This window comes from Eublepharis macularius, chromosome 17, assembly GCF_028583425.1.
Source record: "Eublepharis macularius isolate TG4126 chromosome 17, MPM_Emac_v1.0, whole genome shotgun sequence".
In the NCBI taxonomy this organism is placed as follows: domain Eukaryota; kingdom Metazoa; phylum Chordata; class Lepidosauria; order Squamata; family Eublepharidae; genus Eublepharis; species Eublepharis macularius.
Genome location: NC_072806.1, coordinates 32,234,513 through 32,248,456, shown reverse-complemented (window position 1 = coordinate 32,248,456; position 13,944 = coordinate 32,234,513). Strand labels below are relative to the sequence as shown.

The following is a 13,944-nucleotide window of genomic DNA, read 5'->3' as shown; positions in this document are numbered from 1 at the left end:
GAAATGTATGCACAGGGGTACAACTTCCCTTCTTTATTTATTTGCAATAAAATGCCCCCTACGGCAGTATTGCTCACATCTACCTGGACCACAAATTTTCAGTTCTCATCTGGGTGCTGTAGAACCGGTTCTGAAATAAACAACTTTTTCAGTTTTTCAAAAGCTTCCTGGCATTCCACAGTCCAATTCAGTTTAGCACTAGGCTTTTCCCCTTGCATTCCCCTCCCCTTGGTTTTTAGCAAGTCTGTTGGGGGAGAGCGATTTGAGCAAAGTTCTTTATGAAGGGTTAGTAAAAGATAGCAAACCCTAGAAACGATTGCAATTGCCTTCTTGTTGTGGGGGGTTCCTACCCCACTACAGCTTGGACTTTTGCCAGGTCCATTTTAAGTCCTTGATGTGAGACCTGGTACCCCCAAAAATCTAGTTCCTCCTTGTGGAACTCGCATTTAGACAGTTTCACTGGTAGTTTGTGCTTTTTCAAAGCGGTCAGCACTTTTCTCACCAATTCCACATGGGATTCTTTATCAGGAGAATAAATCAACATGTCATCTAGGTAAACAACTACACCTTTGTACAAGTACTCATGCAGCACTTCATTGATTAAATTCATAAACACACCTGGCGCCCCCTGCAGGCTGAAAGGCATCACAAGATATTCAAATTGGGGGGGGGGGTGTTAAACCATCGCCTCTATGCAAACACAGAGGCATGTATGAACCACTGTGCAGCATGAATTGTAATATTTAATGTTTTTAAAATGTTTTTAAATGTATTATTTAATGTTTTTAATGATGTTTGTATTTGTTATCCGCCCTCAGCCTGCAAAAGCGGGGAGGGCGGAATATAAATATAATAAATTAAATTAAATTGCCCCAGGGGGGTATTGAAGGCAGTTTTCCATTCATCCCCCTCCCATATTCTGATCCGGAAGCAAGCATCTTTTAAATCTAGCTTTGAAAAAACTTCCCCTTGTGCCACCACACTGAGCAAGTTTCTGATCAAGGGGAGGGAGTAAGCATTTGACATGGACACAGCATTTATTCCACGATAATCAGTGTAATAATTCCATCAGTACACCATGTCTAAAGGTTGGAAAGTTTTATTTAACAAAAGCAGGGCCTTCCTTGGCCTCTGCTTGGGAGAGAACAAACAGACCACAACATGGAGGGGAAATGAAACTAAAACTACTACACAGGCTTTTTGGCCTAAAGGTAACGGGAAAAATACTAAACAGTTCAATAAGGGAACATCACCAAATCCACAACTTGCCACGATATAACACCCCTCTTCCTTTAAGACTCGATCTAGAATGTTAATCCATCTGGTTTTCTCCGTAATCTCCTGGACCTCCTGGGGCCAGTCATCTCAGAGTTCGTCTGTGGCAGTTCTTGACCTCTATCACCTTGGAGGGGCTGAGCCTCAGTCACTCCTGATGTTTGAGGCTCTTCTGCAACTGCTGGTGATTGTTGATAAGCCCCTGTGTCACCTGGCTTTTGAGGGGCCAGCAACTTCCTCAGCAGGGAATAGGACTTTTGCCCACAAACAGTCAAAAAGATAGATCGCTGCTGGACTGCATCTTCAATCTTGTTTGCCAGAAAATAGTGTTCTAGCCTCTCCACATACTCAGACCAGTCACTGACTCCATCAAACTCCAGCATCACACCATACATTGCCATGGTCACTGTAGCTTTATCCACATCGCCAGTGTAATAATTCCATCAGCACACCTTGTCTAAAGGTTTGAAAGTTTTATTTAACAAAAGCAGAGCCTTCCCTGGCCTCTGCTTGCTAGAGGAACAAGCCCACAACATGAAGGGAAAATGAAACTAAAACTACTACACAGGCTTTTCGGCCTAAAGGTAACAGGGGGGAAATACGAAACAGTTCAATACGGGAAAACAGTTCAATAAGGGAACATCATCAAATTCACAACTTGCCATGATATAACAATCAGTACACAGTTTCATTCCCCCATCTTTCTTTTTGCGGAATAATACAGGCGTGGCATGGGCGGAGCTGGCAGGGTGGATGAATCCCTGCTCCAGGTTTTGATCAATTAACTCTCTGAGTTCTTTTCTCTCTGCTGGGTTCATAGAGTACAATTTTCCTTTAGGCAGCTTTCCCCCTGGAATTAATTCAATAGTGCAGTCTGTGCTTCTATGGGAGGGGAAGCTCACCAGCTTCTTTTTCATCGAACACTTGTTTTAAATCATAATATTCGGGGGGAATGGCTTTTTCCTCCTCTGTGGTCCATCACACAGTTTCTAATGGGGAGGGTGCCTCCTGGCCCCACACTTTAGTCCATGCATGTTTTGCACAATGATCCCATTCCAGCGGACCATTTGATGTACGGGTCATGGTCCCACAGCCACCGACTTCCCAATACCAAGCGGTATTTGGCTACATCACTGACTACATACGTTCTATTCTCCCAATGATTCCCCATGCCCGTTGGGGTAGGCTCAGTTCTATAGGGTGCAGGAGTCATACTAGACCCATCCATTTGCTCAAATACTATAGGGTCTTTGAGTTTTATTACTTCTAGTCCTAGTCCTGTGACCAGGGCTGGTGATATTAAGTCCCAAGAACGTCCAGAATCTATTAATGCTTGCACCTGCACATGAGTTCCCTTTTTTAGATTCAGTAACATCATGGGTATAAACAGTATAGCCCCTCTTTCTCTCACCTCTGGTGGTGTGGGCTCTTTAGGGACCTGCCGGCGGGACCTTTTCACGGCAGGTCTGTCTCGTTTCCCAACGGTGGGGTAAAACCCTCCTCTGCTTCTTTTTGTATGGGTTCCTCAGTGTTTTCGGGACTTTCCTCGGCATCCAAGCCGGTCTCTGGCCTCCCACGCTTCGGAGACAATCTCCGATCTGGCGGTTTAACATAGTCCTTGTCTCCATCTCAATTCTCTCCCAGTTCCTGGGATGGGGGGCCTTGGCCCTAGTGAGGTACGTCCCCTCTCTGTGGTAGGGGGCCTCCTTGCCCCCGCATGTTGTTGCATTCATACGAGTTTCACCACTTGGCTTCTGTTTTCAACCTCACATGCTAATTGGATCCACCCTAACAAAGTCTGTGGGGTCATCCTGCATTAATGCTCTATCTAGCAGGTCAGCATTTAAAGTTCAATTTTAACTCCTTCATGATAAGCCTGAACTTTGGTGGCTAATTGCCTGAATTCAGCAGCATATTCTCTTACAGTTCTGGACCCTTGTCTTATGGTTCTGAGTCTTGTTTGAGCCCTTTCTCCTTCTAACAGGTCTTCAAATTGGGCTCTTAGTGCATACTCAAAACCATTTAAATCATACAGCTCAGGTGCTCCCATGTCATGCAAAGTTGCATACCACTCGGCTGCTGGGCCCCCTAGTCAAGATCCTAAATAGCTCACTTGACTGTGCTCCGTAGGAAACAAATGTCCCCAATCTTGGAAAAATTCCATGGCTTGTACTATAAAAAATCCCAAGTCTCCAGGTTTTCCATCAAACCTGGCTTCCAATTTGAACCATCCTTGCGGTAGTCCCGCTCCGGGAGCTCCTACTCCCAATGCCATGCCAGCTGCTGGATTGGGGCCGCTCTGGGGTGGGGGGTGGCTGAATGTGTCCCTGTGCCATGAAGGGTATTTGATACGCTCCACTTGCTCCATATACCATAGGAGCGGCTTGAGGCACCACTCTGTACTGTGGTTGAAAAGGGTGCGCTTGAACCCCCAATACTTTTCAAGGGGGGTATACTGTGGGACCTCCTGGTTGCAGATGACCCATTTGTACTCTTGTCCCCATTGGAACGATGATAGGTCGGCTGGTTCGGGGCACCCTCATCCCTACAGAGGCAACCGATGCCCCTGTGCTTGTGTGGTGCGGGTAGCTGCAGCGTCTGGCCCCAATCCTGGTTACTCAGCCCCGCTGCGTCTCCCAGTTCACATGCGTCCAAGGGATCTGTCCCTGCTGCAACTGTACAGCTCCGATATTATCCGATATGCCTGGGGGTAATCCAGGGTCCCCCAGTCCTTGTAGTTCTTCCACCATATTCTGCATCATCCTCCATTCGAGGGTTTCAGCTCGTCCATATTCCCTTGGTGCAGGTACGATCGCCCACATCATAAGTTGCCTCGTGTCACCGGGGCCCCGCACCCATTGGTCACAGGATGTTTTCACCTCCCTCGGGTCAGCGATGTACTCCTCCATCTCTAGGGAGTGACGAAAATAGGTTGTCCTTCCACGATGTTGAATCTGCAAGGGACCCACTCCCAGGTGGGTGGTAAGCTCCACTGATAGTAGATAGACCCAGCCTTGGGGATCGCTCCCAGTTCAAGATACATCTGGTGGGTTCCTGTGGCTCTGTGCTGGAATGCAGGTGGGGAGTCTGCCTCAAGCTTCTCTAAGAGTCCGGAGCATAACCAAGCCGACCGGGGAGCAAGCAGAGAGCGTAGTCCAGGGAGCCGAATTCAAAGGTCAGAGTCAAGACAGCAGTCAGAGCAGAGCTGGGTCGCAGTAGAACCGGGCAGGTCTGTGCGCAGGTGCGTCTACAATGAGGGGGAGGGCGTCCCGGCTTAAGAGCAATCACTTCCAGGGCAGTGCTGCATCCTGTTAAGCCTCAAGGTCACTACGCCGCTGTTTGAGTGCCTGAAGCCTTGCACTTCATCTCCTTTCCTGTGCAGCAAGACGCTGCCGCACCCTACGCTGCCTTTCAGGCTCAGGGGAGCTTGGTGGGGATGTTGCCCTGGTCTCAACTGCTGGGGCAAGTAGGGGAACAGCCTCTGTCTCTGAGTCTGCCCTGGATTCCTCAACCTGCTCTGGCAAGGGTTCCTGCTGTTCCCCTCCCTGCTGGTCTTCCAAGCGGCTGACTCTGGAGGGGCTTTGTATACTCTCTCCCGTGTCATCCTCCCTGAGGTCTTCATCCTCTGAGGACTCAGAGCCCACGACAGGCTCCAAGTCCCCTCATCTCAGATATATTAGTCTATTAGATAGTCCGGTCTCGATTGAGTCACAGGCACCAGCTCCCTAGAATGTCCACCAGGAGTTGCACCTGGTCCCAGTTGCAGGTCTGGTTTGCTCATTAAATCCTCTGGCTCCATAGTCCCTGGGTCTGGCTCTGATGACATGAAGCCAGTAGCCATTCTCCAAAGGTTACAGGTACAGAAGGATTAAAGAAGGATTCCTGTCAAAATGTCAGGCTATGGATGACAGGCTATGGCAGATAGATCCCTGTACCATTGCAACAAGAAATCCAAGCTCTTGGTTAAATGGCTTTATTCAGAAATCAGATCATTTCCACAGATATGTCCATAGAATTACTCAGAAGCAAGGTAAGCATCTAAGTAGTAAGAAAAGGCTGACAGGAATAGTAACCTGTGGGAAAATCCTTCCTCTTAACACCCACGTTTGCTCCTTCCCCCTCCCAACAGTAAAACAGAACTTTTGGCGCGAACTCATCCTGAGAGCGTCTCACATATTTGTACTATCAAGTCGAGACACTGAGAAAGCAAGAGATCAAAGTTCAGGCATAGTAATGCATAGGAGTGAGCAACATACAAGGTCAGAAGCACTGAAAGTTTCTACAGTCCGTTAGATAAGGCACCTGCAGCTTCAATAAGCCTGTGAAAGGAGACAGTTATGGCATTGGCAATATGACATCAAGTTAATAGTATGAAACATTGGTTCAGAAACAACAGGTCAGCAAACAACAGGTCAGCATTAAGTAGCAGCATGGATGGGGCATAGACATGACAATTATAAATGTTATTCAACTGTATATAAGTTTAGAGACACCAAGTTCCTTAGTTTGTTAAAATTCAGTTTGCAATTATTCTCTTTGTATATATTTATTAATGAATGTTCTATTGTTTTTATTGTTTTTTAAAAAAAACTAAATAAACAGTTAAAAATAAGATAGCAGGGGAAGGAAGGGTGCAGGAAGGTAACGTATGAGACGGGAACCCAATTCCCAGCATTCCCACCTCTGTTACCCACACCCAGCAGGACCACGCTCCTTTACATGGGGCTTTCAATGAGCACAGGGCTGCCCAGTCCACAGGAAACCCTTTAAAAGGAAGGAAGCAGGGTAGCCAAGGAAGACGGGCCAGGCCTCTACCTTGCACTCAGAGGAAATGAGAGGAGCAAGGGAGATGGGCTAGTGTGAAACAGAACCCTCCTCCTGCCCCAGTAACAGGCTTTGTCTGAGGCCTGCCACTGAAGAACACTGGAGAGCACAGCAGCCCTGGATTCCATCCCTTGGGATTTGGAGCCTGACATAAATTATCTCTATATTGGGCTTACAGGAAGAGCCCCAGACCGGTCAACTGAAGGTACCAGGGCCCTAAAGGCTGATCATCTTAATTCAGCTCTGTAATTCAAGCTCTGAAAATGTGACCCAGATAATTAGCAGTCTGTTTCTGCCTCTCTCTTTTCTTCCAAGCCTCATTTTGTTAGTCAGGAAGGTGTCACAGAGTAAAGGAAAATGCTCCTGAAGTGCTGTGTGGGCACAAGCCTCACTCACGCCCAAGAACGAGTCCAACACAACACAAGTGCATTGATGTTTGGTCTAATACAAGAAGGTTCTTTGTTTTGTTTTTAAATGCTGCACCTTAAAGGTTGAGATTTCATTTTAATTCAACTGGCAAATTATTCTGTGCAAACCATGGCGAAGGTAATGCTAGGAGCTCAGTGAAAAGAGATCCTCGACATCCTCACCAAGGTTGCCATTTAAAAGTAAGTGCATGAGGGCGGTCGCACAGAACTTTTACCTGCCATTCTTGGACAAACTTTCTTGTACACTTATCAATACTATGTGTTTGCCAGTGGGGGAAAACAGTCATTCCATGGGGCTATTTCAGGTCAGAAAAAAGGGGAGGGTTAAATCTACTCTTCCCTCAGGTACCCATGTGCCTACTTTTAATGAAAAAATGCCAGAGGTTCCCTCCACGAAACTCCTCGTACCACGCCTTCTTTGGCCATCTAAGATATTGGCAGCATGCAACAGTTTAAGAGCCTTACAGTTAAGACCTGGTCAAGGAGAGTGGGGTGGGGGGAGATTTTGGTGTTGTAGTGGAGAGCCTGGTGGATATGTTTACTCAGCAAGTGACTGTGTTGAAAAAAAAACTTCAGGCTAAGAAAAGAGACTGAAAATAAAATGACCAATATTGTCATGTGCTTGTCTATACTAAGACCTCATTTGCAGTACAGCGTACATTTCTGGTTTGCCATATCTCAGAAGTTATTACAGACTGTTTCATAAAGAGGCAGCAACCAAGATGAATAAGGAGCTGGAGCACATTTCTTATGAGGAAAGATCAAAAAGTCTTAGACTTTTTTGTGTACAGAAATGACAATTAAGAGGAGGAACATGACAGAGGTTTATAAAATTAAGCGCAAGACAGAGCAAGTGGATACAGAGAACTTTTTCTCTGCCATAATATTAGATTTTGAGAGGCAACCACTGAAGTTGATAGGAAAAAGATCTGGGATGGACCAAGAGACGTACTTCTTTACTGAAGAATTATGTTTCAGAATTCACTGCCAATACACAGGAGCGCATGAAGCTGCCTTACACCAGGTGAGACCACTGGTCCATTGAGGCCGATACCAACTGGCTGCAGGGTCTCAGGCAAAAGTCTTTTATATCACTTAGCATCTGATCCTTTCCACTGTTGATGCCAGTGATTGAATCGGGGACCCTCTGTATATAAAGCAGATGCTCTATTATGGCCCCAGCTGACTTACTGATGGCCACTAGCAGATGCCTTTAAAAGAGCAACAGACAGATATATGGAGAATGGAGCCATCCATGGCTACCAGCCACAAGGACTAAAGGAACCTCCACTATCCGGAGGCAGTAATCTTTTGAACAGCAGTCTTATTAGGCAATGCTTCTATGCCCTATTTGTCGTCTGTCCAAGGCACCTGGTTGTCCACTGTGTGAAACAGGATGCTGGCGTGGATGGACTCTCCTTACATTTTTATGGAGGCAACCCATTTGTTTTTGGCAAAGGGATAACATGAGCCAGTACTTTAGCAGCAGGGAGGACTATAATGTAAGTAAGTGAATAAATAAATAAATAGTCAGTAGATGTGGATGCTGAATGGCCTCTGCATAACTGCTCCCCAAAGACAGAATTTGATTTTCAATATTTGAAATCCTGTAATCTAAGAGCTTCAAGTTTGGCAGCTTTGCCCTCCTCATCCTCCCCGTAGGCCACAGAGCCTCTCTTGTTCTACTCTGAATCCATCTACTCTGGAGTCAGCAGCCTGTGCAGCAGAGAAGCCCCATCTGCACATCCGCCCCATCTGAACCCTCAGACTGAGGGTTCTGGCACAGCAGTCCATAAGGCTCAGTTACACATCTTCAAGAACAAGCAGTTTTCAAACTCCATCTGATACAGTATTGGTCACAAATAATAGATGAGGATCTTTTATGCAAGCCTTGCAAATTGAGACAGGGCTTTAAGAATTCCTCAGAGAGCAGAAGTTTAATGCTCAAGATGAACAGCAGTTTGATGCTGCTGTGTTAGACAGAAACAGCACACAAGGAGGGGTTTATATATCCCAGATAACAATATGGCTAAAAGTCAGAATAATACCCAAAGAGGCACATCTCTATAGTCATCAGAAAAAGAGAGCATTTATTAAGTGCAAAGAATTCTGTACTTCCAAGAAACAAGGTCCTTCTTCAGAATGCTCAAAATCTAAATATCAGAAGACAACAGAGAAGATGCAACTTGACAAAGGGGGTAGAGAAAATGAAGACGCGCAGGTTCTGCTGTGTTTATAAACAGTAAATGCACAAGATGCCACACAGAACAAGTGATTTTTAAGGAAGAAAGGGAGGATTAAAATGATGGGCTCCAGGTATATTACAGGTGAGGAAGAGAGAGCACAGAAGGCAGTACAAAGTGATGATTAGGAGCAGAGCAAAAATAATCCCACGTAATAGTCCATTAAAATCTTAACAAGAATCTGTCAACAAATATGGAAAACAAAACAATGGCCCACAGACTGGAAACGTTAAGTCTACATTCCAATTCCAAAAAAAGGGGATGCCAATGAATGCAGCAACTATCGTGTTAATTTCCCATGCAAGCAAAGCGATGCTCAAAATTCTACAGCAAAGCTGCTCAAGGAGTGAGGATTCAGCCTGTCCCAAAGGAGACTGCACTCCTCTGAAGGAGCAGGTTTGTAGGCTTGAAGGTGCTGCTGGACCCTAGCCTATGAGTTAGATCTCCTCTGTGGAATGTACCACCTTATCAACTTTGGCTGATATGCCAGCTCCACCCATTCTAGAAACAACATGATCTGGCCATAGTGATCCACATTCCGATTACATTCAGGTTAGATTACTGTAATGCAGTCTATTTGGGCCTATCTTTGAAAACAGTCTGAACAATCAGCTGGTCTACAACGCAACAGCCAAGCTACTATCAGGGCACGATACAGAAATTGTAACACTCCAGTGCTGAAAAATCTGCACTGGACGTCCATTTGTTTCTAGGCCCAATTCAAAGTGCTGGTTTACCTTTAAATGACTTAGGGCTAGGGTACTCAAAGGACCACCACCTTCTCCCATATTGTCCAGACCACCAGTTAAGATCTGTCTCACAAGCGCTACTCTTTGTGCTACTGCTTTCAAAGGTGAAGCAGCTAGCAACCATAGCCAGGGCTTTTTTAGTAGTGGCACCCCGCTTATGGAACACCCCTTTGAGGCTCACCAGGTGCCTACTTTACTCTCTTAATAAATATGAAGCATTTCCTCCCAGCCCTGCTGAAGTCAAAAGGATTCCTTGTGAAAGACTAACTTTCTCACCCCCTTCCTCTTCTGGGAAGGCTCACAGTAAGCTTCATACAAAAATGACAACTAAAATAGGTATTTCCCATCAACCAAGGCCACAACTGCCCTTGTACACAAAAAGAGAGAGACCCACTCTTTGGGAACAAAAAGCCGCCACTACAGAAGAAATACAGAGTTCAAAGCAGGCTTTAAAAACTCAAGACTACTGCAGATTCTTATAGGCCGCCATCCATTTATTTAAAAACCTCATTTGTTTATCTGCCTAATGGACTCGAAGATTAGCTCAAGTGAATTCTCATGGGAAAGAATGGTCTTAAATGCCATCAATTGATACAATTACCTAGGAGGACAATTAATAAGACACACAACCATAATGAGAAATATCTCACTAAAAAATCCACATGACCTCTTGCGAAGGATGGGTACAATAGATAACCCCTCTAGGTAGAGAACTTAAGTGTCCACATTTTATACTCCTTGGAGCTGTATCAAAAAGCATCTAGGCGCAGGCACTTCCATCCTTATATCAGTTCTAAAGCCCTTTCCAGCATAAGGCCTCTAAAAGCAGAGGCTAGAGGCAACAGAATGGGGCACAGAGAAAACCAGCAAGCAGCTGTGCTATAAAAACGGGCAGGAGAAGGAAAGTATTACCCCCATTTATAATGACTTATAGAGCGTGACTCCAGAAACACGAACAGCACAACTAAGATAAATGTGCATCCTTGCAAGGCAGGCACAGGGACTGGGGTAGAGTGGGAGACATTTGAGATAACAGGCATCATATAAATATCTGCTCCTCACCAAGAGCCTGGGGGGCAGGATTCAATCTGTTAAACTGTGTCCTTTAAACAAAATTCAGATTCAAGTACACTAATACCCCCCAAACCCACTGTTAGCTTAACCCTGACCCTATGCCCCACATAGCCAGCCTAAACACTTCTTTTGCATTCATTAATCAAGGATATTCTTCTGAAACTTTTTGAAAGCAGATTAGATGGCTAACCAAACAGGGGCCTAGCAAAAGGGACAAGAAACAATGCAAAAGGAAAGGGGGAAGGCTGTAGAAAGCAAAAGCTCTCTCAGTTGGCTCCTTTCCTAAAGTCCCCTCATCCGCCCCTTTTCACATCATTCTGTGCCCAGATTTGCTCCCCCTCTCTCTGCTCCAAAAGGTCAGTTTCAGAAACAGTATCTTGGAAAGACTTTGCACCATCTAAGATAGTTCTGAAATTGCCCTTCTGAAGCAAATGGTTAACATGGGTTGTGTGAAGCAAAAAAGGCACCAGAGAGACACAAAACAGAGGGAGACAAAAATGTTTTAGAAAACAAGGCTGGACAGTTTTAAAGCTACAGCATTCAGATGATGAGATGCTAGCAAAGGAGGATGGCAGGTGGAGGAAGACAGATCAAGATGGGTGGCCGTGTTAGCCTGTCTGTAGCAGTAGAAAAGAGCAAGAGTCCAGTAGCACCTCTAAGGCTAACAACATTTGTGGTAGGGTATGAGCTTTCGTGAGCCACAGCTCACTTCTTCAGATAGGGGTGTCAGATGGAGGAAGAGTTACGTGTGTCATGTGCCGCCAAGTCGCCTCCGACCTATGGCCACCCTATGAACGAAAGACCTCCAAGACACCCTATTGTTAGCAGACTTGCTGAGATCTTACAAACCGGAGGACGCCACTTCTTTTATTGAGTCAAGCCATCTCATTTTAGGTCTTCCTTTTTTCCTACTGCCTTCCACTGACACAGTCCTACTAGCAAGAACTTGTTCACGCCTGGAGTGAGAGCCTCACCGAAGCGACACACAGGAGGCGGCAATCCCTATCCTCCTTTGTGGAGAAAGGGACACAGCTTTCAAGGTCACTCCTTGTCATGGGGAGGGAAGCAGCCATCACCATTCCTCCTCCTCCCCCATTAACTCCCACCCAAATAGCCCACCCATTAAACGGTGCAGCCCAAGCTTCAGAATCCACCCCCCAGAAGATCAAGGAGAAAGCATCCCCCCCCCATTTCTCACATCGAATAACTCCCTTCCCCGAGGGAGGGGGGTATTCTCCTTTATCACCTGCTTAGACTCCCGCCCCATCCCTCCCCATTGGAAGCCCCCTCTCCAGGAGGGTCTTCACCACCCCCATTTGCTGCCCCCCCTTTGAATCCTGCTCCTATGCAGGAAAAAGCCCCCCCTTTATCAGTCTGCCCCCCCTCCCCGGTTAAAGGCTACGATTCCTCGAGGCTCTTACCGCCGCGGTGGGAGATATGCCGGCAACGGAACCGGTGGCGTTTGGGTCGGTGGAGCAAGCCCGGGTACTTGAGCAGCAGCGTCGAGGTGAGCAGGTAGCCGCCCAGCGTGGAGAGCAGGTAGAGAGCGGTCGACATGGCCCTCCCTGAGAGGATGGGGGAGGCGGAGGGCGTCCGACCGGCGCTCGCCTTTTTCCCCGGACTGAGGGAACCGGAGCGCCGCGCAGCCACACAACCAACGCCGGACACCCGGCCCGGCCTCCCTCCCCGACCGCGCAGGCGCCGAAAACAGAACGAGTGGGAGGGGGGCGAGCGGAGAGGTCGGTCGCGAGCGCGCTCGTCGCTCTGATTGGCGGATTGGCCGCAGCGCGCGCGGCCGTAGAAAGCTGCTGAGGGGAGAAAGAAACACCGGAGGGGGTTGGGGTGTGTGTGTGACGTCAGAGGGCTGCGTGTGTCAGGGCCGCCCCGCCCCTTTTTTTCAAAATAAAGCTGTCTTAACGGTTCCTTGTCCTTTCCCTCACGCCTCTTTTAAATAATCATCATTTTTCTTCACAAAATTTGATAGCCCAAATCAGGGCTATCAAAGGAGACAGCAGCTGTTGTTGTTGTTGTCACAACCAAGCAACATCACATTAAAACGCTTAGAATGAAAGCCAGGAGATACATATAGCTCAAATAAAATGAACATCTATGAAAACAATCATTTGAAAAGTGTGGCGTTGTCTTTGGGTATTGAGTTAGGATCTGGCAAAAGGTGGTTCGAATCTGCACCGTCAGAGAAGCTGCCGGTCACACACTCTTAGCCTCCAACCTACCTCACAAGGTTGTTGTGAGGATAAAATAGAGAACTTTGGGTCCCCATAGGGGGAAAGCTAGGATATGGGGAAGGAGGGATCACTGGGGGAATGCCAGACCTGTATCTTTCTGTCACTGTCTTCTTCCAGCAGCAGGTAAAGACTTTTGTGTTTCATCAAAAGTCTTTACCTGCTAGAAGAAGACAGTGACAGAAAGATACAGGTGAGTTTTTCTCACGGTGTCATATTGAATATTATGACACAATAGTAAAATGTTCTTGGCAACAAGCATCCACAATTGCACACCCCATTTCCCTAAGCCTTCAATGCACCGGTCCACAAGTAGCAACACAAGAGTAATTTAGCACATTAATCATGTCGCAGGGAATAGCCCTGTGGCATATTTGTTGCACAGCAGAAACTTCCATAAGTCAGAGGGCACTTTGTGGGAAGTGTTACACGTAAATAGCGGTGCAACACATAGGACTATCCTAAGAAATCCCATTGGCTAGACCTGAGCTGGATTCTGAGTAGACCTGTTTAGGATTGCTCTCTCTTTTCAAATCATCTTGGTACCTCAGAGAGATGCTCGGCAGGCACAAAGAGCCTTTGCCCGTGAGCATGTACAGAATGTCCCTCTAGTCAGGAGAAGGAGACTCTGTTTTAAAAGGAGCAGCGCCTACAAGAATTTGTATAGTACTGACTTCTCTCACTTTCCCTTTGAAGGTTTATCTTTAAAAAAACTATTCTAAATTTTAAAAACTGGTATTTGCATGCTATGGCACTCAATCAGAGAGAACTCATTTGAAATCGTCCCTTTAAAGAACTAAAGAAAGTTGTGCTAGATTATGCAACTAAATAAAATTAGGTTAGGTTTTCATCCTCTCACTGGCACAGAAAGGATCATTTCCAAACAAATATATAGTAATTATTGGCTTTCCATCCCCCATCCAAGGAATATATTCAGCATTAACTACCTCAGAGGAAAAGAGTAGCAGTATGCATGGTGTTTTACTCAACAAAACACCAAATTAACACAGGGTAAAAGATTGGCAACTTTATGTGCATGGAATGTGTAATAATCTTCGATTGCAATGGCTTTCACTTCAATTTTTAGGATGTCATACAGAGATTTTTT

The 13,944-nt window shown here is 46.2% G+C and overlaps 1 protein-coding gene across 1 annotated transcript in view; it reads right to left on the bottom strand.

The window, feature by feature from the left end:
• GDPD1 (glycerophosphodiester phosphodiesterase domain containing 1) overlaps positions 1-12,261 on the bottom strand; it is a 46,423-nt gene extending 34,162 nt beyond the window's left edge. The window contains exon 1 of the mRNA XM_055001512.1: positions 12,015-12,261. Within this exon, the coding sequence (XP_054857487.1) occupies positions 12,015-12,150 (136 nt within the window). The 5' untranslated portion in view covers positions 12,151-12,261. The remainder of the gene's footprint in view (positions 1-12,014) is intronic.
• Between the last annotated feature and the right edge of the window lie 1,683 nt (positions 12,262-13,944).